This window comes from Corvus moneduloides, chromosome 9 (assembly GCF_009650955.1).
Source record: "Corvus moneduloides isolate bCorMon1 chromosome 9, bCorMon1.pri, whole genome shotgun sequence".
Taxonomy (NCBI): domain Eukaryota; kingdom Metazoa; phylum Chordata; class Aves; order Passeriformes; family Corvidae; genus Corvus; species Corvus moneduloides.
The window spans coordinates 18440344-18467175 of NC_045484.1; the positions used below are offsets into that span (position 1 = coordinate 18440344).

Consider the following 26832-nt stretch of genomic DNA (forward strand, 5'->3'; position numbering starts at 1 on the left):
ATTAGAAATTTTACTTCAACCTCTTAAAGGTTGAAGGATCAGGAAGGGTCTTACCTTTCTCTGATAAATGGCAATCCAATCTGTAGTTGCAAACCACTTGTGATTCTTTATGTCATTTACACCATTCTTGAGATTTCCATATCGTTTGGTCAAATCTACCTGGAGTAAATTTCTTAGAAGATCCTTTAAGTCTGAACTGAAGTGTGATGGGAACCTCACCTAAAATTATACACCCACAACATTAAAAAACATGATACAGATTTGATTCTTTCCCCTGTGAAGGGAAACAACTTCACACAAAAGGAAACAGTAGGGCAATAGTTTCTGTCTTTCTTCTAAAACCAAATCAATCAGGAATGCATGAAGAGACAGATGATTATTGTTGCACATGTATTTCTGTTTCACAAAGCCTTTATCAATAGCATTACATTGCCCATCTACCATTTCTTGAACTGGAAGTTTCTAGGAGGCAAAATATTAATTTAATGTAACAGTGATCTAAAAGATAAGTTTAACTTGGTGTCTCACCAACACATCATCTCAAGACATTCTCAGCTATTTTCTAGTTATAAATTTTTATATTATATTATAGACACACACACACAGAAGAGACACAGTATATAGCATATACACAGCATATAAAAATATAGATATGCTCTGAAATAACTGTACATTCAGCAATCATATATGAAAAGTCAATCTGGAACTTTATGCTGTTCTGCAATCTGTTTCTGGTAACTAAATGCACCAAACATCAAAAGTCTTACATAACAGCACTATTTGAAGATAGCACACTAGTGACTTGCAATTCATTCAAACCTAGCTAAAGGATATTTGAAGATGATTCGTGGGATGTAATTACAAAGGGTTTTACTAACAAATGATCGACTGACACCATTTGAGATGGCAGAGAGAAGGAAGGGGAAAAGAACAGGCAGAAAGCTGTGTCTGTCATCCTCATAGTCCCAGTGTTTGACACTTCCAATATTCAGCTGATCAGTTATGATGTAAATACAGATCATGGAATTACTTAACATAAAAACATTTCGAGAAATCAAGAAGTCCAATTATCAAGGAACCTGCTTCAGTTTACCTACCAATATGGTTCTATTGTAGATTATGAGAAATTCACAGGTTTTAATGACTATAATACCTAGACCACAGAGAAGTAAGGAAATACTAACTCAATTTTTTAAGCAGAGAACTAAGCAAATGAGGTAGAATAAATGAAAGACCCCAGGTTATAAAGAACTGCTAGCTGAGGATTGAATGAGAGTTTCCAGAGTTGATGTCCAGTGCTGTTTCTGCAGCTGTCCCTCCATGGACTCAGAAAAAAGGTAGATGATCAACAGTACAAATGTCAAGCCAGTTAGATAAAAATACAAAAAATGCCCAACTTTGTTTTTTTAGTTTAGAAGAGAAAGATTTCTTTGAAAATATGTCTTGGTAAATTAATTCCCATATATTCATGGACACAGCTGAAGATTCATAGCATTAAAACCTTTCAAAGAGTAACCACCAACCACCTTCTTTATTTAAATATGAATCAACCTCAGTGCAGTGCACCACAGGCCTACCGAGGTACTGCCCTTGATTAGAATTACAGAGGCACCTGAGATGCAGCACAGCGTGTGTCCATGTAGGGCCAAGGAAGAGAACAACTGTAACAAATCAAGTGAGCCCAAAAAAACAACACTGGCTGGCAGAAGAAACACCAGAATGATTACATTTTGGTGCTATTCAGCAGCAAATATGAAAAATAAAATGGGAATAATGAAAAATAAAAGGGAAACATTGGAAACACTTTTCAAAAATTTTATATAACAATGAAAGCCAAATGAACATTAGATATATCTAGCTACACAGCTGTGGAAGTAAAGAGACCTACTAGGAATGATGGAAACTCTCCAGGGCTTCTCAAAAACTGCAAAAAAAATTCTAGAAAGTAGCTAGGCAAATTAAGCACACAGCTAAGTAGTTGTTAATAGTCATTGGATCACTTTAATCCAAGCATAAAAGGATATAATACCACAATGTCTGTACATTTAGTAACTTGCATTTTAAATCTGAAGGCAGGGAACAGATTTTTATAACTCTGATTTTCAAATAACAATGTCTGCACTTATGAAATGTACATTACAACTTCTCCTATGTCCTTCTCAGATTGCTCTAGTGTCTAGTGGCCAGTAAATTCTGCATCTCCTCCACCAAAACACAGGTTCTACAAAAACAACTACGTTTGTGAAGACACCCAGAGCCTTAACTCACCTTGCCAGACACAATCTTCTCATAAATTTGAATGGGCTGATCTGCAAAGAATGGGGGATATCCAGCTGCCATTTCATAGATTAACACTCCTAATGCCCACCAATCCACTGCCTTGTTGTAACCCTGAATAAAATGAAACACGCCACTGTTAGTACAGTTTCTAACACAGGTTAACATTTTCAGTATATATGTGTATATTTATGGAATACAAAGAAAGCAAATACATTATTGTCCATTTAATGCAGAACTTACAACCTAACTCCAACCAAATTGGCACTCACAGATTCCAACAGCAATACACTTGAAACCTAATACAGCAATGAGACGGAAACAGTGATGGAAGTGAAGCATTTTGCACACATTTCCTGTGATGAGTGTCAGTGATTTCTTTACACTCTGTGACAAGACTCCCTAAGTAACAGAAATGGGAACAATTTATCTATTTATTTGAAATCAAAACAATCTTGCTACAGAATGATAATTCTTCAAAGCTTAGGGAAATTTCATTATAACACCATATGTAACAGCACTTCCTATATTGTACACTGTCACCTTTTTGCTTGATTATCTGCATTTTGGAACATTCAGTTTCATAGGTAGTTAACGAGCTACAAGAGCTTGGAAGTTTAGTTAATTAGCTGTTATAGTAATTTATGATCTGATCTTAAAAGCCTGAACCTTCAATCACTAGTAGGTCCTATTCAGTGTTATGAAAGACAAAGAAACTACCAAACCCATCCATTTCATATATTTTCTTTGAGATCTTTTACAAAGCTCAGGGCTCAGAGTCAGTCTTTAAGGAAAAACCTATTATGAAGACTTTGTAGTAGATGCATTGGAATTTCTTTTGCTGTTTTAGCCGCACAGGGGAAAAAACTATGCAAATAAGAAACATTTTTTCCCCAAACAGAAGTATTTTTTGTTCATTTTTGACAATCTGCAAAGGGTATTTAATTAAACCGTATGTTAAATGCTTACTTTAACATTATGCACTACGATTGTTTTATAGCATAAGCAGTTCTATATTTTCCATTTGCAAAACATGCAGTGCTACAGTTAAACAGCTATAGGATGAATAATACTTTTCTATGTTGGAACACTTAGTGCAAGTAGTAGACAAACAGATCTACAGTCAGCTTAGATTGCACGTACTTTAGATGTAAAACCAGTGGATTGTTATGTTTGATTTGATGTCAACTGCCTTAAAACTGAAAAACTCTGCAACTAGTTGTGTAATGACTACTGATTCATCCCATATGCAGTTCTTGTTACCTTTGGAGCTCCTCTTCTAGTATGTTAACACTTCAGAATGTAATCACTCAGATCTGTTGTTCTGGTAAGGTTGTTAGTTAAATAACTTAATTACAGATCTTTTATCCCCTCACAAGTTATGTGGCAAGCATATGTAGAAAGTTCTCTACAGTTATGTGAAAATTCTTTACTTGGCCTAAGTTTTGACATACTAAAAGAATATTTACAATACAATGACTTCATTTTGTGTAATTTCTAAAGAACTGACTAGTCAAGATTTGATTTTTGGAAGTATCAGCAATTGTTTATCCCCCAGAGCTTAATAATTGGATGAGAAGTTTTAACTACATCAAATGCATGGCTGAGTAACAAGACAAAGTACCTTGCTGAGAATTATTTCAGGTGCCAGGTATTCTGGAGTCCCACATAACGTCCAAGTTCTGCCTTTTACTCTTTTTGCAAAGCCAAAGTCCGTGACCTGTCATCGGGAAAAATAAATTGACTGTAAGTGCATCGCGATAAGAAATTTAAAATTAAGTGCTTTGGAAATATTTTGGAAAGCCGTTTTTTACAGGGGAAAAAATTATTTCTCAAATCACATCTAGTCAGATGTACCTTTATTAGTCAGTCCTCCCAGTACTTCTAATTCAGATAAATAGAAGGTCTCATGATAAAATTAATAAAGAACACAAAATATGTATTATCACCCTGACACCAGCTTCTATTTATAATTTAAAAATCAGTGGGAACTATGGCTTACTAATCTTCCACATGTACTGCAATTACATTATTAATTTTTCTTACACTTTTAACATCAGACTGTTTGTAATGCTGAAAATTTAAAGAACATAAATAAGATATTTATCTTTTCCTTTAGTTAAAAAATAAATGAATCACAAAAAGGGTTCAATATATCCCCCAGTCTTGTAAATGTAGAATTTTATTGCATAAGTGTATAAAGGTCATATGTCAAATTAGTGTGGGAATAAGACAACATGAAAGAGGTCTTCCAGTAACTTTTGATTCTGAGTATCTTTGAAAGCATCACCAGAGTCAAGTTTGTTTATTTGAGGCCTGGGGGGAAAATGTAGCAATAATTGTACCACAAATGGCAAGTACTTGAACATTATAAATTCTTCATTTCACTTGTCTTGTTTTCTACAGTAAGTTTTCAGAACTCTGTATGCAATATCCGACTCTGTGATTTTTCCTTGACCGTATTGTGGAATACATACAGAGCCCAGGTATTACATGTGAAATTCTGGCATCAGTTTCAAGGTACCACGTCTATGCTTGTTTGGGGATCTGTTTCTTTTGTTTCCTCCTTCTTGGTTTCAATTTCAACCCATTCCCGGAGAAAACATACTGCACCACAACGAGAATCGCCGCTAATTATACAATAACCCGTGCTGATGTTGCTGTACATTAGCGCCACTAATGAAGCCAAACTTCAAACTAGCAAGGCAGCTTTTCTTCATTTTTGGTAGAATCAAGAGCATCAACAGCTGGAACTGAACAGAGTGGGTGACGTGCTGACTAGCTTCAGTCAGCAAAGAATCATTTCTGTGTTTGGGAATGCACATCAGTCTACATACGAAAAATATGCTGCAGACATGGGACAAACAGTAATGGCTTTAAAATACAAAAAAACCCTGAAGCTGAAGCTGCAGCATCAACATATGAACACAAACCTCCCTCTGCCACACCATCACAAAAACATACTGTTGCAGAGAGAGCTGCCAGTTCTGGAGTAAGCCAGTCATAGCTTTACATTAGTGGTGCTGCCCAACCACATTAAAGGAACTTGTATTGATCTCTCCCCACAGTATTATCTTACACTCCATGCAAAATTATTTTACAGTTATAAACGACATATAAGATATGAATCCTTTCTACTTCTCTCAAACATTTTATTATGTATTTTCTTGTTTAGATTCTGCTGTGGCAAAAGGTGACACAATGAGGAAAGAAGAACTTCCACAATTTAAGGACTGCACAGCATTGCAGAATGCTTATTGCTGCACTCTGCCTTCCCATTTCCCATTTAGCTAAAAACGTAAGAGCTAAGAGGAAGATGAGAATGTCCCATGAGAGGCTGTTGTAAAACCAAAGCTGTCATTTGAGCACTGCAGTGCTGATCTGACCTCAACTCAGCTCACACTCCAGATGTGCTGGGAAGACTAGGACTCTCCAAGGGTGGGATTCATCTGCTGGACATTAAGTACTACAGCATCAGGTTTAATATCTAAGCTGGTTTTCTTAAACTACTTATACAGACAATGCAGAGAAACAGACATTTTAGGGCACCTTTCATCTTGTTCTAGGGCAGATGTATAAAATAGGTCAGATGAACAGAGCCATGTAATCACCCACTTCTCACCACAGACCCCAAGGGAAATTTTGACAACTGGCTCAACTGCAGACAGCTCTACTGTGCATACTTAATTTTAGTCAGAGGAAGTACAACCCAAAGGTTTTAACCATTACTAGGCAGTAGGGCATTTGAATGCTCCACACAAACATGCTAACATGGCAAACAGCTTCAGACCATTTATTCAAAATGCATTTTCTCGAATTACCTAAATCTACACTGCAAGACAAAACTTCACTCCCTAAATATATGAAGAATATCATACCTGGATGTATCCTTGCTGATCAATTAAAAGATTTTCAGGCTTTAGATCTCTGTAGATGAGGTCTAATGAATGGAGGTACTCAAATGTTAGCACTATCTGAGCTGCATAAAACCGTGCATGTGGTTCACTGTGAAGAATTAAAAGAATATTAAGTACCCCAATGCTATGCTAAGGTACTGAAACAACCACCTAACTGTCAGGGACAGACAAATTAAATACCTTTTAACTGGTTCTTTTACTGTGTAACAAGAAAAAGCAAAAGCAAACATTTTCAGAATTGATACATTCATTCCCTAAATTTAAGTCTTGCAGCTAAAATACACATGCAAATCAAGATGAACGTAACCCACGATGCAGAGCTTTGACTTCAAATTTTACTTTTAGAAACTATCATGAATTTCAGTGACAATATGTATAGGAATTCCAAGATTCCATCATGCACAGATCATAAATGCCTGTATTAACTGAAAAATAATTAGGAGTTCTTCACTGCCTGACTAATTTAAATCCACTGAACAAGAGGTAAATTAAATGCACTTAACCCTTCAGAATTTTTTATTCAATGCTAAAAAATTTTATAAAACCCTCTTCCCAAATCAGCAAATTAAGCCTTTTTAAAGGAATAATGTCATTAATACTCTTACCTGAACCTTCCGATTCTTCTTAGATGTGAAAACATTTCTCCACCAGGAACATACTCCATTACCATGTATAAATTAGAATTGTCCTAAGGAAATCAAGGAAACAAGTAAACACACACAAATACATATCAGGCATACTATAGTCTCTATAACTCCTGTGTGGAGTACATTTTATTAATGAATGAAAATGAAAAATTGTAGCCATCTGATGACATTGACAAATATAATGCAACATGGGCATAAATTATTGAAAAGATGCAAAAAAAGCATCACATATCTCAAGAAATCTATTTTAAAGCAAATTATAAAGATAATTAGTGAGGTCCAGATGCAGAATGGTGTGTAAGAGACCTGAAGGAAGAGAGGGTAAGATGACTACTGCCAGGCAAGACTTTGAACTCTTAAATGTTTATACATGACAACCTGAGATATTCTTGTCTCCATAGCCCCTGCCCCAAACCTCAAAACTCTAAAGATAACATGTCTGCTTATTTAAAATTATTTTAAAAAAAGACAAAAAAAAAAGAAGGAAAAAGAAGGCACATATCACTGTATAAACTAGAAAGCTACTCAATCTCTTTACAGACTGACTAGTACTGTCATGAAATTAGAAGCTAAGCTCAAAGTTCTTTCCTTCATGGTTAAAACTGTCATAAAGACCTGCCTCAAGTATAAATCTCAAGCAAAAAAATCTGCAGAACAATTACAAATTTACCATTCTATATATTGGTACAGAAGACATGCTTTAGTATCTCTCTAAGATAAAATAATGCCTAAAAGCTCCCTTGCTTTACAAAATCCAGTTGCCCTCCAAAAGAAAACTCTGACGAGTTTAATTTAATTTAATTTTTTTTTTTTATTTGGAGGTATCCTTTCAATCATTACCTGATGAACCGGGGTATATGAAGTGTACACGAGTGCACTCCACTCCTACTCAAGCCCTGGCAACAGTGCCAAATGAAGCATCTTTGAGAACAAAAATACTTGAACTATGGTACTGTAAAAGTTATACATTTTAGTATCTCAAGTGCAAGCACGCACTTCCCTGAAACCCAACAACTACTTTGAAAGTAATGACTACCTTAAAAGAATACTCCAGTTTAACAAGGAAAGGAAAGTTCACCGCTTGTAATATTCTCTTCTCGTTCAGTGTGTGTTCTATCTGCTTCAGTTTGACAACCTAGGAGACAAAAAACAATCTTCAGCTTAAGTGTGATATTTTATAGTTGTCGATAAATTTTTTAGTGTTAAACAATTAGTTGAAAGCAAGCTTGTAACTTTACTTATGGATTCCCAGTACAATAAAAGAACCAATAAAGGATTAAAAAGTCTAACAACATTTAAAGAGTGACACTTGTGCAATATGGTTGGCAGACAACTCTACAAATAATGCTTCTTCCTACTTGCTGAGTGTAAGAGTCAGTAAGGAAAACCTCTCTGCATTTTCTAAGAATTGCACGTGTTTGTTATGGACATACTTCCTCAGCACTTCAATAAAATCCATGTGATCCTTGGACCCTTGCTAAGAAAGGCAGGAAACTGTGTAGGACACATTTAATTATGAATTTTGTTACCTGTGAACAGGAGTAAACAGGCTTATGTTACACAGCTCACACATTAGTGACAAAACTAAGGAGAATACAAATTCAAAATCTCCATTTTTATAAACAGGTCACTTCTTGTAATCCGTTAAAATGTTAGGCTGCTAACAAGGCAGCAAGTGGCAGATTTCTGATCATTGCTCTTTCTCAGCAATTAATAATTGGTTTCCTTGTGTTAAACCCCAACATTGCATAATGAATTATATCTATTTTACTTAATCCCTACTGCACAATTTATCTCTAACTCATTTTGAGAATGGCATGATTTTCAAGTACAGTTAGGGCTTTTTTTCCTTGCTCCATAGGAAACAAGAAGAAAAAGTATGAGTGATCAAAACAAGTCTGTTTTTATGTTTGGAAATCAAATCTAACTGCTATAAATAAGAGATAATCAACCCTGCCTGAAACTGTATTTATAAATTTAACTTTTAGATGCAAAAGGTAGTACCTGTAAAAAACTTACTACTGCTTTGAAATAAATGTCATACAAAAGAAATAATGATTTAAAAACACTAAATCTCTTTTGAATCCCAGATCTTTAGGGTACAAATAAAGTTTTGCTCAAATCGACTCATTTGTGGGAAGTGTCTCCTTCATCCCTAAAACGCTACGGTACTGGAATGACCTTGTCCATCCAAGGAAGAAGCCGAGGCTCTTGTCTGGCATTGCAGCTGTACACCTCACAGACAAGACTTCACCCCTGTTCCTGCAGCCCCTCCCAGTGAGGTACTGGAGGGGGATGGCAGCAATACCCCAGGCTGAAGCTACTGTTTAACACTTCAGAATGTCCAGCTGGGGCCCCAGACACAGCTTTGCTCACATTTAAGCCCAGGCTCAGGGCATGGCCAGTGTCACCTTCCCTTATAGAAATGGTGTCTGGCATGTTACAGCCTTCCTAATGCAAGGCAGACAAAGGAATAACATTCCTACACAGAAAACTACTGGCTGCATCAACATCTATGACATTTTTTTTCATGTTCTATGAATCAAGCATGAGACTGGATAACAAAGACATACACGGGATGCTTTCCCCAAGTAAAATGGAAATGAAAAATTATAGGCAGCCTGCCCATCGTCTGATTTCAGATATCTGTATGTTTTCTGTAATAAACAAAGAAATAGAAACATGTTCTCATCAAACCATATCCTACTTTTTGAACAATTAATGGAAGCTACTAATATATTTCTAATAGAACACATAAATAAATAATTATGCTAAGTTGAAAAAGCAGGTATTTCATAAAGGAACACATCAAGACTTCTTTTTATAGACAGAACCATCTAATTTACTAACAGAAGACTGATGTTTGGACGCAAACATCTTTATAATCCCATGGAATCATTTACTACAAGCCCACTGCAATTGTTAAAAATGTGACTTTTTGCTTTTCCAGCAAAACACTTTCCAATTTTAAGAGGTAGATTACTACCTTAATTAACTTAAGGGAGTAATTAAGAACTTAATTATCTTTCTTGTTAAAATCCTTGAGTATTTTTATGGCAGCTTTCTGAAGTAAGGTGTTATTTCCTAAATTGCTCCAGTGATGACAACTCAGCCATTCATGAAAAAGGGTTCAAAGAAAAAAACAGCTGAAAATTTGAAATTTGGCGGTGGGCTCTTAGGGCAGCACTGAGATGCTACAGTAGCTCTGCCTGCAGGATGCTACCAGCCATACTGAGGTAATGCTGAGGTACATTTCCACATGGCTGGAAATGGTCTGGGCTGTCTTTATTTGTACTATGGTGGAATGTAATTTTAACTTAATTGGATTTTTTTTAAATACAAGTTAGAAACCATTATAATAGGAGAATGCTTTAGTTGCAAAAAATTCAGCTTTTCTGAGTAAAAAACCCCATCATGTCAGATTTGACGCTAAAAGGCAAGTTTACTTTAGTTTCTGTTTGTATGACCATTATAAAGCAGTCCTTCATTAAATGAACCATTATTCAAGGTCCAGGACCCCAATCACATGTAAAGAATACTGGAACTGCAACTCAGGCAAAACAGTTTGACTATGTCACTGCCATAGTTCCATTACATAAAATTCCTCAGAAATGTAATAACGCCTAAGTGCAAAAGTCCACATTGAGGCATGGCTGACTTTGATTTTGTCAGTTGCTGATTATTAAGTTCTCTTTGCCAGATTAATATTGTCTTAAAAAGACCTTTGTTATACAGCAGCAAAGTTACGTATAGTGTCTTGAAAGTTAGAACAGCTCTTACATTGAGGACTTTTGAATCTACTAATCTAAATAATGCACTATTGAAAAACTTGTCAAAACCATTAAAAACTACTTGTATTGATAAATTCTGTTAAAACACTTCTTTGCATTCTGGAATTCTGTACTATTTAAAATTTAAACTTTATCAAATGGCATTGCTTACTTAATCTAAGAGTAATAAACTGCTAAAAAAAAATCAGGCTGGAGCAGCAATACAGGCTCAGACTACAGCACTGAAGTTTTCAACGCAGAAAATGTCCATTATGTGACAGCTGTTCTGAGACTCCTATCTACAAGGTTACTAAAGATGCAACAAGATTATTACATAATTAAACATACAGAAAGTAATACCTCATAGGATCAAGAATGGAAAAGAAATTATTTATGCAGACAATTTTAATTTCAGTTACGGTTCACAAATGAAAATTTTGAGAATTTCTGATCTAAAGAGTCTTCCAGAGTTTTGAGCTACCCTGCAAAAGTTTTTTTGTTTATTTGAACTATAGCACTACAATTTGCTTTTGCCAAAGAATATACAGGCCACCTTACAAAATCTAAGCAAAGAATTTACCCAATAACATTTTATGAATGCCTTGGACACTAGTTAAAGCCTCTTTAGACTGTTGTTAATGTTACTAGCAATTGTACAAAGTCTATACAATCCCAACAACTGAACCTACTGGCTAAAAAAGAAAATAAAGCGTTAAATTATCACTGGTATCCAAGTGTGATAAGAAAAAGCACAGTATGTGCAACTCAGTTCAGCCACAGCTGTAGCTGTTCATCCGCATCAAACTCTTCTGTAGCACAAACCCCACTATAAATTATACCAACCTTCTGTTTGTCCAGTATCTTCATAGCATAATACTGTTCTGTGGATTTATGTTTCACCATCATTACTCTCCCAAATGATCCTGTTCCAAGGGTTTTTTGCCTCTCAAAATCATCTAGGCCAGCAGTATTCTACATGTAGGATATAATCACATTATTTACAAACGAATACACAAAGACAATTTTAACTGTATGAATTCAATTATGAAAAAAGTTGAGTAATATTACATTTATCAAAGAAACTATAGCCAACTATACTGTTATAATGTGATACCTGTCAAATTTTAAAAAGAGATTTTACATTGTACTCATTAAACCAGAAGAAGACTTAACTGAATTATATCAACATTTCCTTAATTTGTCCATACAGCTGTCCATACATGCTTAGTAAGGAACATCTAGCAGTAAACAGATCATTAATTATAACATGCAGATAAACAACCCCCTCATACTTAATGATCAAGAATATTACAACATGCAAAATCCCCCAAGCTCTAAAGACAGTTCTACATGAGAGTTGACTGGAGACCACATCCCTGAGTACATTTTCTCAGACATTCATTGCCATAGCATCTCAAATGTTGCTTTAGAACAAGAATGATCCTTCCCCCAAATCTCAAATTTTACAAGATTTCTCTCTAACAAGCTCCTTAACCAGCTCCCAAGCCCTATGCAGTAGTCTTAATACTCTTAATTCCATTTACTATTATGGGGGAAATTATTAACACGGTAAATTACAGATGTGCCAACACTTCTGGTTATTAAAAAAAGCCAACTAAAAACATGCCAATAGATTTTGAGTCTTGCCATGTTGATTGCGAACATCATTCTCATAAGAGAAATTGTTGTTCAGTGGGAGCATTTCATCAGCTCATATCTGGAGAAGACCTGAGAACCTTTGTTGATGAACTTCAGTGAAAAGTGACAAAGCTGGCATTAAAAAACCTGAAACTCCTTTACAAATTGCACTAAAATGATTTCTGTTTTCTGCACTGCTCATTACAGACTGACAACACACTGATAACATTATCCAAAAAATGCAATACAGAAAATTACTGAATGCTTAAATGAGTGATACCTGAGGGGGGCTTTCCCATTTTCTTAAAAAGTCTTCTTTGGCTTTGGCTAGGAACTCTTTCACTGAAAACACACACAAAAAAGTACATTTTAATTAATATAATTAATCATAGGTGCAATGGAGATGCTTTGTTAACAAAATACATAAACTTCATTATCAACTTCTTTCTTCAATTCATAATATGCTATTTTCATCATGGATGAAAGCAAGCATCGATGTCTCTAGAACTTCTACCGTATCTCCAGGTGATATCTAAGCTTTCTGAAGTAACTACATCATTCTACACAAATTACTTAAACTTTACCAGCTCTAATAGCTCACAATACTCTATAGGCAAGCAAGCCTTAAGGTGATGTTAGACATTCTTAATTCAGCTGGGAAAAAACCAAACACCTGGCATTTATAAATAGCCATTCCACAAAGATTGACTTCTTATCTCTTTAAATAAATGTTGCATTTTCTTTCAGCTGCTTGAGTGTAATGTCAATCTCATTGCTTTTTCCCCTCATCACCTATATTTAAAGGCTGTTTGCAAGCTCAAGGACCAAATGGACAGCATTACTGCAAGCAAAGACAAAGCACAGGGCTACGACGACATTGCGTACTAGGCATGCCCACAGTCAGAGAATATGCAGTTTTAATATTGATTTTCCATTGAAATTGAAGGAAACTATAATGGCAAAATTCTGGATGACTGTTTAAAATGTGCACCAACATATTTTGTTCAGATCATCTCTCAGCTGCTCTCTTTTTTTTTAATATCAATGCTCAGCCAGATCAATGCAGATTACTTCATGCACAGTCATTAATGGGAGGTGTTTCAGAAATTGCTGTGGTTCTGAAAGAGTCACAGAATCAAGAAAATATCATACTTGTTTTGTGTTCTCTGAATCATTTCACATAATACTACATTAATAACAGTGGTTTTTCTGTACTGTGACGTTCTGGGACAAGCAATTGCTAAAAATACACAGTAATATGTCAAGATTATTCTGGTCAGTATCTAGAAATCTGTGTTTTAGCAACTGTATTTTACGTTTCAACAGTCAAAAAATTAGGTTTATAATAGGTTGTAAACAAATCACCTGATGAATCAGAACTTCTTTGTACTTTTCAGTGAATACAAATGTTGACAAAGAAAACTTCAAAAATTCTCTTCTTATACTGGTATATTTCCAGTAGCAGTAAAAACAACAGCAGCCCTGGAGAAGGCTGGTTGTAAATTTTTTTTTCCCTTTCCCCCCCCCCCTTCTTGGGTGTGCTATGGGACCTGGTTATCACAAAACACTCAAAGTAGGTTTATGGCTCCCACTACTGCTGGCTCTAATGGAGCATAAATAAAATGGAAATTTCACAAAAGTTGTCAAAAGTTCAGGCAGACCTCAACATTAGAAAAGCGTTTAAAGCATGATATCCGCTCAGTAATTTTATTTTAAGAGAAACAAGCAATATCACAGAGGAGGAACATATTCAGTATTCTAAACTTATGGTTAAGTAGAGCAATAAAAACATCGTTTATATCAAAGAAACTATTTTAAAATGGTATTAAAACTAACTGAGAGTTAAAAATATTTTAGTGGCTAATCAGCAAAAAATGCTTACATATTTATCCTGTGTGTAGAAAATATTTCCTTTGTTTTTAGGTTATAGAGGTTATTCATGTAATGACTTTTAATTACCCTAATTTGAAGAGAGGACAGGATTTCCTGTGGTGTGAAATAATTTTCAACACAAAAAAAAAGAAACTAGCAATGCCCAAATTCATGTTTGATGATCCTTCTTCCATTAGGAGAACAGAGATGACTTGATCAAATGAGGAATACTGATACAGTTTTTCAAACACCAATTTATGTTGAAGTAGCACAAATACTTTCTCTTAATGACAAGAAAAAACCCATGAAAATCATTAAGACTACCAAAAAGCTGAGCCTTCAAACTGAAGTGGCTGTAGCTTAGAAGAGAACATTAACACTATATAGCACAACTAAAACATGAACTGGTGTTGTTTTTTCATGTTATTACAGTACATATGTCTTAAATATCCCTTATGCCATCTCTGTTCATATAAATAAATATTTTAAGTTTCCACATATTTTGCACTGAAGTATGACTATTCAGTATTTATAAAAATATACAATGACATTTACAGTCATTTTTGTCTCTGTTCTTCTTATGGAATAAAGAATGCTGTTTATGAACGAAATGTGATCCAGCTGGAAATATTCAAATTGTGGATTTGTGAGAAAAATCTCTCATTTCTAGAATACCACTAAGCCACAAGCTCTCCTGCAACAAAACTCCTACCTTGTTCTACTTTATTTTGGCTCTCTTTTCTTAGAAAGCAGAATTGAACATACATTTTCAAAATACAGCTGCCCAATGGTAATAATTTATCCGCAAGTCCCCGTCTTTTAAACATGTTTTGTGCTGTGTTTTATTAAAACCATGATTTCATCCTAATGAGAGAGTAGATCAAATTGTGCCCGGTTCTCACTTTCAGAGGTCACCTGGGCTCCTACACCTCAACACAATTCCACAGGTGCTTACAAACAGAACTTAGGCAATTAAAGTGCATGCACTTCAGTCATTTCTCAGAACACGACTTGGAATTTGAACTTTTGAAAATTATCTCTCAAGCACAAAACAGCAGCTCTTGCTACAGGAGAACAGATTTAATTTCTGCTTTCAAGTGCAGAACCAAAATTTACACCAACTGGGTAGCAGTGGCCATTGGTATTACTGCGATGACAAACAGGTGTATTAGATGATGACTTAGAGGTTGTCCTCAAGTGCACATTTTTAGCCACTTTACAGTATGACAATGTGGCTCTTGTTTGCTTTTCTAGTATAACTGTACCTAGCATCTGTGACTTTGGGCACTAATGAAGGAATGAGCATACCAAACGTCTCTATAGGTTCCCCAAGGGTTTGCAGGAACATTCACCCACACAGATGAGATGATGAAGAGAGGAAAGAAAGAGAAGAAGAAAAAAAAGTTTTATGCATTTCCACAACAAACACATAGAAAACACAAATACATTCCACCCTTTCCCCTCCCCACTCAGGAACAGACCCTGTAATAAACCAGCCCTTTCCCACACAGACAGAATGACTCATGCTAAATCACAGAATGTTTGAGCAAAGAAAGAAAAAAAGCACCAAAGGCAGCTAAAATCAGTATGAAAAAAAGATGATGCATCACAGAAATAAGCACATCTTAGAAAACTTCAGGAGATCAAGCTGGCATCTTTAATAATTAATCTATTCCAAGACATACACATCCACGGAACTGTTGCTAACAATAGTGTATCTATCTTCATCACAGCATGCTGGATCACAATAAAACCTGTAATCGGGTGATCTTCCCACTACTTAGCACTTTGTTCCAGAAGACAGCATGTGTGAATTGCATGGCATGTGGTAGATAGCACAGAAGTGCCAAGCAGTCTCCAAAAAAAAAATCTCAATCAGATTTCAGTCCTATTATCCAATAACAGCAACTTGAGACGTCTAAACCGCACAGCTGAAGTTACTGTATGCAAAGTGGAATGTACACAGGATCCGGTATGGACACCATATGAGTACAATTTAATTTTGTAAGACTGTCAAAAAAAAAGGAACTAAGGAAAGAGATGTGGATATACAGGTACCCATAAACACTGAAGAGCAAGGATCATTTGTCTATGGCTGAGGGAAGGGAAGATGAGACTGGGGCAAGGAGTGTATGCACAGATCAGCAACAGACCCTACTCAGACTGGGTTTACTGGTACAGTAGAAGTTGGAGTGTGGAGGCTGAAACCAAAGCCAGAGGAGCTGTTGCTCAAGAAAGGAAGGTACTGGAAGGAGATGGCAAAGCACAGGTAACAGCACCAGTACAACAACAAGGACCACAGCAGAAACAACTGAACGTGGCAGGAAGGACACCAGTTAGAACTGGAGAGGATGCACCAGTTGTCCCAGGATTAGGCAAGCACAAACACACATCAAAAACCCAGCCCTCCGTGACCAGCATGAGCAAGCATTTGCAGGAGGCAGGTTCTGTGCAATGCAAACACCCAAAGCAGAAAATCTGGTGAGATCCAGAAGAAGGTGGGAAGAAATGGAATAATGGCCCAGGACCACAACTGAATGGCCTGAAGCAGTCTTACAACTTTAGCCCACTTTGGTTCACCTTGGTCAGAAGCAGTGCAACCACTACAACATACGATCTCAGCTACCCCCTTGCATATCACAGGTGGCCTGTGGAGAGCTGTACTTGGAACCAAGGCAACATGAGGATAAGCAGGGAAGTCTGCTGGAACAGTGCTCTTCTGAGGGAAGAGGAACCCAGAGGTTCCTAGGTAATGCCAGCATAGGAGAAATTAAAAAAAATGCAAGCAACAAACCAACAAAACCCAAACAAATGAAAAAACTCTGCTACACACAAAATCGAAACACCCATGAACCCACCCCCAAACAAGAGGAAATTGCCCTCTATTAGTATATTCACACAGTTCACAATATGTTTGCTTGTTTTACTGATCAACTTTTGTATGAAAAGTTAGCATGCTTATAAAAAAATTGTTAACCAAGGGTATGAGTACTTTGACCTAAAACACAGTTTAAGAGCAAGTGAATCAGAAGAAAGTTCCTGGAAAAAATCAAGAGGGTGAGGACCTCTCAGTTGCAGGATTGCAATGACAGCAGAGGGAAAAGGGTCACAGATGGAGCAGTCCTGAGAGTTACCATGAGTTACTCTGCCTTTCTCCCACCTCCCACATGCACAGTATTTGTTATCCTCAATCACATCTCCCACAAGAGCCAGCAAGCCAGGATTTTATTTTTTGTACGGGGGGGAAAAAAAGTATTTGGCTAGGATTCACAGCAAGAAAGCAAGAACTAAACTGATTAAGACTAAACACTGGGCACCACTACAAACCCCCATCTGCTGTGCTAAATGCCAATCTCTGTCTGGTATTTAAAATGCCCTTTATCAAAATACAATTCAAATTTTGTTCCAAAATTGTAATATAATCATTTGAAGTCTGGAGTTAAATGGGCTATTTAATTAAATCATTTAATGGAAAAATGAATATGTATGAAGAGATTCTGGTAAATGTATATGTATATTGCATTTTTATAAAAAGTGTATTTATAGCCTTAAACTTTATCAAGATGTATATAGATACCTCAGTCAATCCTGTGGTTATGGTACCATATTTCAGAAGCAAGTGAGAAACTTCTGATTCCAGTTCCAAGCCCCATTCTTATACCATTAACCTGTCGTCTTAATTTTTTAAATTTCTCTTTTGATTAGCAGGAATAATATAACAAGGCTCAAAATAAGGTTTCTCCGCCCTGGCAAGTGTTTCAAAATGAACACAGCTAAGCGTTAAGTATTATTATACACCCAGAGGAAGCAGTGTGAGCACCAGTTAACATTTTAATAGCTGGAAAACACTTCAAAGCACAAACTAAAATGTTATCATTGAAACAGACTGTCAACAAAACCAAAACACTTTGTTTCTCACAATATGAAAATGGTGGGTGAAAAAAGTCCAGGTGATATAAGCCTGGTCGAGGGCAAGTCCACCTCGTCTGACCAGTGCAGTGAGCACAGCCACTGGCCCTCTTGTGAAGAGCTGACCAGCAAGGAGTCTGTCTTGTTTCTGCTAGGGCAAGGTAAATGAACTGCATCAATTTCTCATTTATCATGATTCTGACTTTGAGAGCAAGGTTTTGACTTTATATTTCTCTTTAAACACTAACTATGATAAAAACAGGTGATGCAGAGCAAAGCAACTTACCAGCTGAAATGGGTAAGAACCTTCCTTCAGTTAAAAAAACCAAACCAAAAAACCAAAACCCAACACTCCCCAAAAACAAAGAGCCAAACACATGGAGCAGTTCTGAAAGAGCCCATTTGCTGAAACACAAAACCTGAAAGTTCTTAGTCGATACATGATCATGGAAGAATTATTAACTTAATATAAGTTTGCTATTAAAATGGAAGCACTAATTATCTAACTATAAACCTTTCTATGGAATACCAGAAAGGACAGGAAGAAGTGGAAAGGAGAAAGGCATGGGAAAAAAAGAGAGATAAACAGGATGAACAGTAAATTAAGGCCAGTTACAGCTGCTGTGCTTAAAAACGAGTAGAAGGCACTAGAATCTGATCTTCGTAGAAGCACATTCAGGAGTTAATTTAAAACGTGAAGCAATTGTAAAATACAAATTGCTCTTATCCATTACAACTCAATTTTGGAACACAGGCAAAATCTTTTTTTAATCCTGTCCATGATTTTGATGTCTTGAGCTAAACAGTATTTTGTGAATTTTATAAAAGCAAATTTAAAACAGTTAAGAGCTCTGCAAAGAACCCAGTTCACCTCTTTACTTGGCTGGCTATATAGCAACAGCCTGCACAAGAGATGTGACAGATTAAGACACACCAGAACAGGAGCCAGGTTTTCAGCTATCAGAGATAACACTGATCTTTGTTGAATTCTGAGCAGTAGATGCTCTACTGCACACAACTGCCACAGTCAGATTGACTTCTTTCTATTTTTATTACAGGTAATATATTAATTTAATTTCCAAATCCAATGCTCAGTCTTCCTCCCTTGTTCTTTTCTTAAATACCAAAGTACTGCTTCAGAAGTGGTAAACCCTGCTAATGCCAAAAAGTGTAGTATAACAGGGGCCACTCTGGGGAGACAGAAGCAAACCAGATAACAGAGTCACTTAGGACATGAATCCCTGAAATTTTGTTTAACCCCCTGCAAAATGTATAATGTAAATCAGTAAAGTCAAATGTATGATGCAAAGCAGTAAAGTTTTTCAGTTAGAAATGCAACCAAATCTTGTACTAGCACTGTTCAGCAGAGCTGTACATGCATATATGTCCCAGTTCAATCATTTTCCACAAAAGAATATACAGATGAGATAAAACTCTGCTTTCTTGATCTACAAGACAACCCAGACTCAATGTTCATCAAAATTAATAAACAAACATACTTTAAGAAGTGACTTCTCACCAGAAGATACATGCCAAAAGCCCCATAGCAGCCAACCAAAATTTATGATCCAAAATAGGATCTATTATTCAAATCCTGAAGTAATAATTATATGCAAAATTTCCTCAATGCAGACAAGCAGAATAGCTTCATCCGCCCATCCATGTATAGGATGTGACAAAGTCTGCTGCAGATTCCTGGTGGCCCAAGAGCTGTTCCATGCCACCTTAAGGTATTCTGGTCCCTCAGGCTGGCACCCCTCTTTATTACCCAAGTTTTCCTTTCAAATTAAAGTGCTATTAGCAACCTTTTGCTGGTTGATTAGAGCTGGGGGTTTTTGTTTCAATTCTCTAAATGAACCAGTTAGAACTGGCATTCAATTAGTTCTGGAATATGTTAAAACTAGTCTTTGGCTTAATGAAAGAAGTCTCTCTCATACCTTCTTCCTGCCCTTGAAGCATTCATTGAAGGAGATGACATATTCATAAATCTGCTTCTTCTCTTGCAACAATCCATATGATTTGAGGCTTAAAAGTCCAAGAAATAGCAGTTTGGTTTGTTAGGCTACAGTTCAGTGCTCAGTATGGGCTGAAAAAACCCCCACACCCCAGTGTTGTCCTCTCACAGTCACTCATTCCTGCCTCTCTGTAATGACCTTCCTTGAAAGAGCAAAAGCATTCTTGGGTCTGACTGCCAAGCCAGGTCAGGGAACCAGCCCAGATTAAAAAGTAATGGGCAGAAGGCAGGGAATGACCAGAGAAGCAGCTCCCTCTTCTTCCCATGAATGCTTTTCCCGAGTTGAGGGAAGGGAGAAGTGGGGTGGAAATGGACAAATACAGGGGACAGAACTGCTCCTTTTCTGAAAGGGTACCAGCTTGTCCTAGTGTGACAAGACCATGAACACACCACACAGGACTGCTGAAAAGGATTCTGAGAAATAATTCTAATTTTAAGCTATTGATTTTCAATTATTGTATTGAATAATTCTATTATCTTAAAATTTAAAATTAATTATGTGTTTAATACAATTACTTTCAAATGCAGTACGTAACACTCCCTACCTAAAAAATTTGTTCATACAGAAAAAATCTGTGTGAAGAACCTTAACACGTAATATCCTAAATTATCATACACTGAGGTACTTTGTAAGCAATTGGGAATTAAGCTGCAGCTGTGCAGTACCATCCTCTATAGCTGTTGCTGAACTTTATCCAGCAAATAATCTAAAACGTTACAACTACCACAGGACCTGTAGTGTAAAAGACCATCTTCCTGTGTGAAATATAACAGATATTAACAATATAACAAAGAAAACTGAAAACTGTGTGAGAATTTTGAAAATTCAAACATCTTTTGTTCCTGCAGTGCACATATTTCCATGGTTACCATGTGGGGAGAAAGAAGAAGAATACACTTTAAGAATGAGTTCCAAGAACAACATTTTCTAGGGCACTACTATAAAATATCTTGTAAATGTACCACATTTTTGAGCAAAGGTTTTTAGCAAATTCTAGTAGTTAATACAAATAAAAAAAATAAATCAGATTTTCCTCTTACGGTCAAAACCACTTACCAAGAAGAATGTTTACAGCACCTGCTGCAGATTCCCTCTGGTTAAGCCCTCTGCACCATTAAGATTCTGGCTAACTGGTCAGCACCCACTTCCCTCCCCAGATTACTGCCCCACATTTCCTCTTTGTAAAAGTTCCGTGACTACAAAGGGTAACATACTGCCAGGCAGCTATCCCTGAGGCTTTATGGCTAGATTATTAGCAACAGTAGGCATAAATCCGCAGGTAGTTGATCTGATCTGCATATTGACTAATGAATTCCCTGCAAGCAGGGAATAATACCACACACACTCATGCACAAATAGATCTTCCTTCTAAAAGTAACCTTTAGAAGTTTTACTAAACTAACTTCTTCCTTATACTGCAAACTAAACAACTGCAGGGGCTGCTCATTGTATGGATGCATTTAACAAGTTACTTGAGAAGAGAAACTATTTTGTTGCTTCTTTTTTTTCAAATGTTTAATACAAGGCATAAAAATAATAGTAGGTGCACCAAATTTGGTCTATGCGCACTCATGTCAAAGTCCACTTCCCATAAGCTACCTTGTCCCAGCCCTTGCATTAATAAAACTCCACAAATTTTCATATAGATACTTCGGGATCAGCAAGACATCTTCATAGCTGTCAGGGTAAATCAGCAAAATAGCTCTTCATCTCTTCACAAGATCTGAGCTTCTGACACATCACTGCACTGACATATCTCCTGCAGAACATGCTTTCAATATTTACAGGAAAGGGTTGCCTGCAGTAACCAACCAAGCAGGAGAAGTTCATTTATACCCTTAAATAGCAGAGACTGGCTTCCTGAATAAGGAAGTCTTATGTAAATAAACACATTTCACAATTCAACACATGGAGTGAATAACAAGTTTTTGTCTGCCTCAGGATTAAGGCAAGCAAAAAGTAGGTAAGAGTGTTTATTATCCATTTTGATAAAGAATGATATTTTAGAGAGAAACTGAGTAAATTCAGCACTTATTTGGCATAAAGGCAGGCATAAAACTTGCACAGAACTGAACTGCAAAACCTGAAAAAAAAAAAGAAAGCTAAAGAAATTAAACTGCATTAATTCTTATTGGGCTGGGGTATCTGTCAACAGCTAAGAATGAATTAAGAAAAACTCCAAAAACATTGTGCAAGTTACAAAACTGTCTGTAAGAACCTCCATAATTAAAGCTGGGAAACTCCTGTGAACTTTGGCCTGTAACAGCAAAACTAACAGCAACTCTCAGAGTAACCAGCAACAAATATATAAACAATTTGAGATGTAAACTAAAATTCAGGACAAGAAACAAATCTTTCTCCTAACAAAATATACGTAAGTAATGCAATGGGGACTAAAGTCAGTCAAAGTTCAAGATTCCAAATTCCCGTTCCTTTGGAAGAAACCTCGATTCTATTAAACTCATTTTTTGCTTCTATCCCAAACCAAGCACTGTGAGGGAGCATTCACTACGTGGATGCATTTTAAGAACAATGTCAATGCAGCAACTTCTGTGTTGCCTTTTTCAAATATTTTGTACAAGAACTAGAACAAAACATGAACCCAAGTTAACACCCAAGAAGTTGCCCCAGTTTGCTGTCAGAGGCTAATGGGTAACAGTGGGGAATTTTTGAAAAGAAGAAAGCATTAGCCCCATGAGACACACATAGGAAGCTGTATGGTTCTGGCACCCGGAAATTCCATGGCATCCTTCCATTTTCTATAATCTTTTGAGCAGCAGGAATAATCAGTTGCTACTTGTTGTCCCTTGCCCTTAAAAATGTTCCCAGGGCACATAACTAAGATATTTACACTACCTCCCTTCACTCCTTACACATGCCTATGCTCTAGTGTGCACAAAACTGGACAATATTTCAGCAGAGTCCATCAGCGTGGCTCACACCCTTTCCATGTACTGTTCCATCTGTCTCCACGCACTTCTGGTAACTGCCATTTGAGTACAAATGTCTGTATCAGCAATTGCCTCCATTTGCAGTATTGGAAAGCAGTAGCCCAATCATGTAATTAGTGATACTTCAGAATATTAAGCCTATTCTTAGTGGAACGGAAGATGTAGCAGACTATACCTTTCACCCTTGGGAGCTGGGGCTATTAAAGTTACTTGACCTTACAGTTTTATCTGTTCAAGCTGTTCAAAACAAAAATCCAAGTCCAAAGAAATAAAAAACTTTGAGTTTTTCTAGGAAAAAAAAATCTAATCATGTAACCAGAGCTTTTTTTGGGGAGGGGAAAAAAAAAGAAATAAAAGGGAAAAAAATTAGCCACTTGTATTTGCAATTGAAGAAAATACATCACGTTTTCATCAAGGTTTCACTTGCATCTTGGCCATCTTTCACAAGGAAAGCATCTGATTTTATCCACTGACAGGGTGTAATGTAACATTGCTGCAGTGAAGACAGCCACAAAACTGCACTGAAAAGCATTAAGTGGTTTAAACAGGGAAATGTTTACAGCAAAGACTGAATCTTGATGGAGCAGGAGATAGTCATCTTTCCCTTGTCAAAATTAGATTTATAGGTATTTTTGATGGGGAATCAACACCTGTTAGAAGTTGTAGCTATTTATTTCTATTTTTTAATGGAACTGGGAGCCTGCATGTCAAGATGAATGAAATCTACAGATGCAAAATGCAGAATAAACCCCCAGGGCAAAGAAAAAACCCCAAGCCTAAAAACAACCACCACCCCTAAAAAACCCACACCACTAAAGAAACAAAAAACCAACGCAATTGTTGAGGTTACAAACAATTATAATGTCTTTCTCACCTAGCTTATGTGAAATTTATTCCTTTTGTAACTCAATCATAAGAGAATATCCAAACCAAAATCACCCAAAATTCAACATTCACAGAGCTGATTTCCACAAATCTCAATTCCTGTGGAGGCTACACCTAATGGTAAGAGAAACAGGAAAACGCGATGGAAAAGCCAGCCTGGTAACAAGTGGTGAAAAGCAGAGACTTTCAGACCCCAGGAGGGACCTCTCCGTGAGCAGACGAGGCGGCCGCACGACATGGAGGAAGTGCAGGGAGGCTGTCACTTCCCCCCACTTCCCCCAGAGGCTGAGCAAGGGCAGCTGGTGGCGGGGATGTCGGGATGCCACTGCGTCCCTGCGGGGCAAGTGCAGGCCGGCCGTGGGCCCGTGTGGCTACACCAAGTCCCCACCAGGTCCAGGCTGTGCTCCTACCTGCCAGCACCCCTGCAGGGATGTGGGGAGCACCCACCAGGGGCTGGGACACCACTTTCAGGGACAGCCTGCATTTAGGTTTACTTAAACAGCCATGAATGATGCTGTACCACAAATCTCCATCGTGTACGTACAAAGTATTGAAACACTGTCTTAATAACTGTATCAGTTTTGACATTTGTACTTTGCACACCAAGGAAATGACAGCCACACTTTCCATTCTGGGGAAGATGACCTCAACACATTTGTATGAGATAAGTATAGACAAGCTGATATTAGATAAGGCAGTGGGATAACTCCTCCCAGTCTTTATTTCATGCCATATACACAAGAGAAATCTTTGTAAAAATGGTCCTTTAAATTTGTAGGATTAAGCAAAACCACACAGACACACATGCACACAAACCCCACATATATGATTAACTGCTATTTCTTTTCAAAAAAACTCTGTCTCAAGTCATTTTCCAAAGCTCCAGACTATCTGAAACAAAAAGGCATCATTTCGGAAACTAGCATATTTGGGCTTTTTGCAAACAATTTTCAAAGGGTATCTTTCTCTAAGGAAACAAATTTACAGAGTATATATTTAAAAAACAACTTTCAATAATATTACAAGTAAGAATATAGCACTTCATAACTCCATTATATTCAAAGTACCTTATAATAAATAGTCAAGGTGGCTTTGGAAAGTAAATACCTGCCTGATAAGTTTACTAGATCTATTATAGTATCTCATTTCAAGTGAGACTCCCCTCCCTTACTTCCATGAATGACCTCAACTATTCTGCCATCCCAGCATTTAGAAGACTAAAAATTATAGCAGAATAAGCTGGTTCAGATGAAAAACAACAAAAGCCTGATCAGAATTTTTAGGTGATGATTACAATAATTTCAGAAGGCCTCTCTGATTTGTATCAATTCCCAGAAAATAATTTATTTTGAGTGGCACAGAAAATTAAGTGAACAGACATGTATATATTCAATTAAAAAATTATCCAAATCAGATATTTCCAAAAGAAAGCTTTAAAATAAAATTTAAAACACTAAATACCAGTCATGCAAAGCAAACTGTTTAATAAAAAACCTGCAAATCTTTAAGACTAATAATTTTACACAGAAACCCACAGTGAGTCGATTACAAAAACAAAGAAATCAGCAGTCGATGCAGCTCTGCAGACAAGAAAGGGAAACCTGGTAGATTTTCCCTGATTGTGAAGACGGAACAAAAAAACGTGTCAAAAGGGAATAGAAAAGACTTACCATTCATGCTGAAGAGCTAGTTTTCAGAAACATATTGCTCCAAATATTAATCCAACAGTTGATGAAGTATGTTAATCTCTACCAAATCAGTGCTTCAATCTCTAAACACACTTACTAACCAGAAAGAGAGCACACAGAATCCAGAGAGCTGCTCTTCCTTATGAGCTCCTTGTGATGCAAAAAACTACAAAGCACAAGATACCAGTAGAATATCAAAATCAATATTCAGGACACGGGTATTTGGTTTTGCTCATTAGCTACTACTGTTCTGACCAATGCTACCTATTCATGTCTAAAGCAACTCAAAATGGCAGGGGAAAAAAGCATGCAAACACCAGGAGGGTTTAAGATGTTCTCAATTATATCAAGCACTGGTTGTTTCCATGGCAACCTTAGACCAGAATTATCTGTTGACTTGTACCCAACTAGTAGTTATTCTAAAGCTTTAAGCAATTCATACAGTATGCTCTGTACATTATTTTATATTTCATATTCATTTTTCTCTCTCTACATACACATATACAAGTAACTATTCAGGTAAATCTCTATACATCCTTCTACTGTATTTGGAAGTATATTGGTATTATTTTGAATCAGAGACCAAATGATACTCCTTTGACTGTTCATCACCCATCCGCTTTCAATTTAGGGACTATGAAGACGGCAGATGCACTAGTGGTGACTCTCCTGACCATTTCAGTTATCCAAGTTGTAGATATTCTTATGCAGATTTGGAAAACACTTTTACTGGTTCAAGAATATAAGACTCACACTGATCTTCCTGTCTCTACATTCAAAACCAAGCAGCCTCATTCTCCTTTCCTTTCCCATTTCAATTTTACAAAGAACAACAAGCAACTAAAAAAACAAAGCAAAAATCAAAATGTAGGTTCCATATAGTTGCAAGTGGTCACAGTCAAGACCTCTAAACAAAGAACGAAATGCATTGTTCTGATGGCTGCCATCACATCCCTTTCACCCTTGGGCAGTGCAGCACAACTGACCTGGTTACCAGTCCAGGCTGCACCATCACATGTGTGCTCAGTCAGCTTTTTAAAACAGATTCCGAGGCCCGTGGTGCCCTGCGCTACCCTCTGCCCTACTGGACTCTGAGCATATTACAAAACACATTAATTTCATGCATCAACCAAGTATCCAAGGCAAGTCAGAGAAAGTGTATGCTTTATGTATCAAAATAACAAAGCAAAGATGTTAAGTTTCAAACTCAACCACTGAAAATCCCCTAAGGCCATAGACCACATGGCAATTTACTCAAACCCA

General features: G+C 36.8%; 1 protein-coding gene across 6 annotated transcripts in view; it reads right to left on the reverse strand.

Moving 5' to 3' along the window:
- Nucleotides 1-26832, reverse strand: part of PRKACB (protein kinase cAMP-activated catalytic subunit beta) — a 68283-nt gene that overhangs the window by 7111 nt on the left and 34340 nt on the right. For 2 of the 6 annotated variants that reach the window (XM_032117526.1, XM_032117523.1), the window contains exons 2-9: nt 12530-12591; nt 11455-11583; nt 7878-7976; nt 6800-6882; nt 6156-6282; nt 3902-3997; nt 2269-2391; nt 55-219 (exon numbers count right to left, since the gene is read on the reverse strand). In XM_032117526.1, the coding sequence (XP_031973417.1) occupies nt 55-219; nt 2269-2391; nt 3902-3997; nt 6156-6282; nt 6800-6882; nt 7878-7976; nt 11455-11583; nt 12530-12591 (884 nt within the window). Of the gene's footprint in view, nt 1-20; nt 220-2268; nt 2392-3901; nt 3998-6155; nt 6283-6799; nt 6883-7877; nt 7977-11454; nt 11584-12529; nt 12592-15429; nt 15439-25551; nt 25941-26832 lie in introns of those variants that run through there. The other 4 variants (XM_032117527.1, XM_032117525.1, XM_032117528.1 and 1 more) reach the window with 4 other exon arrangements.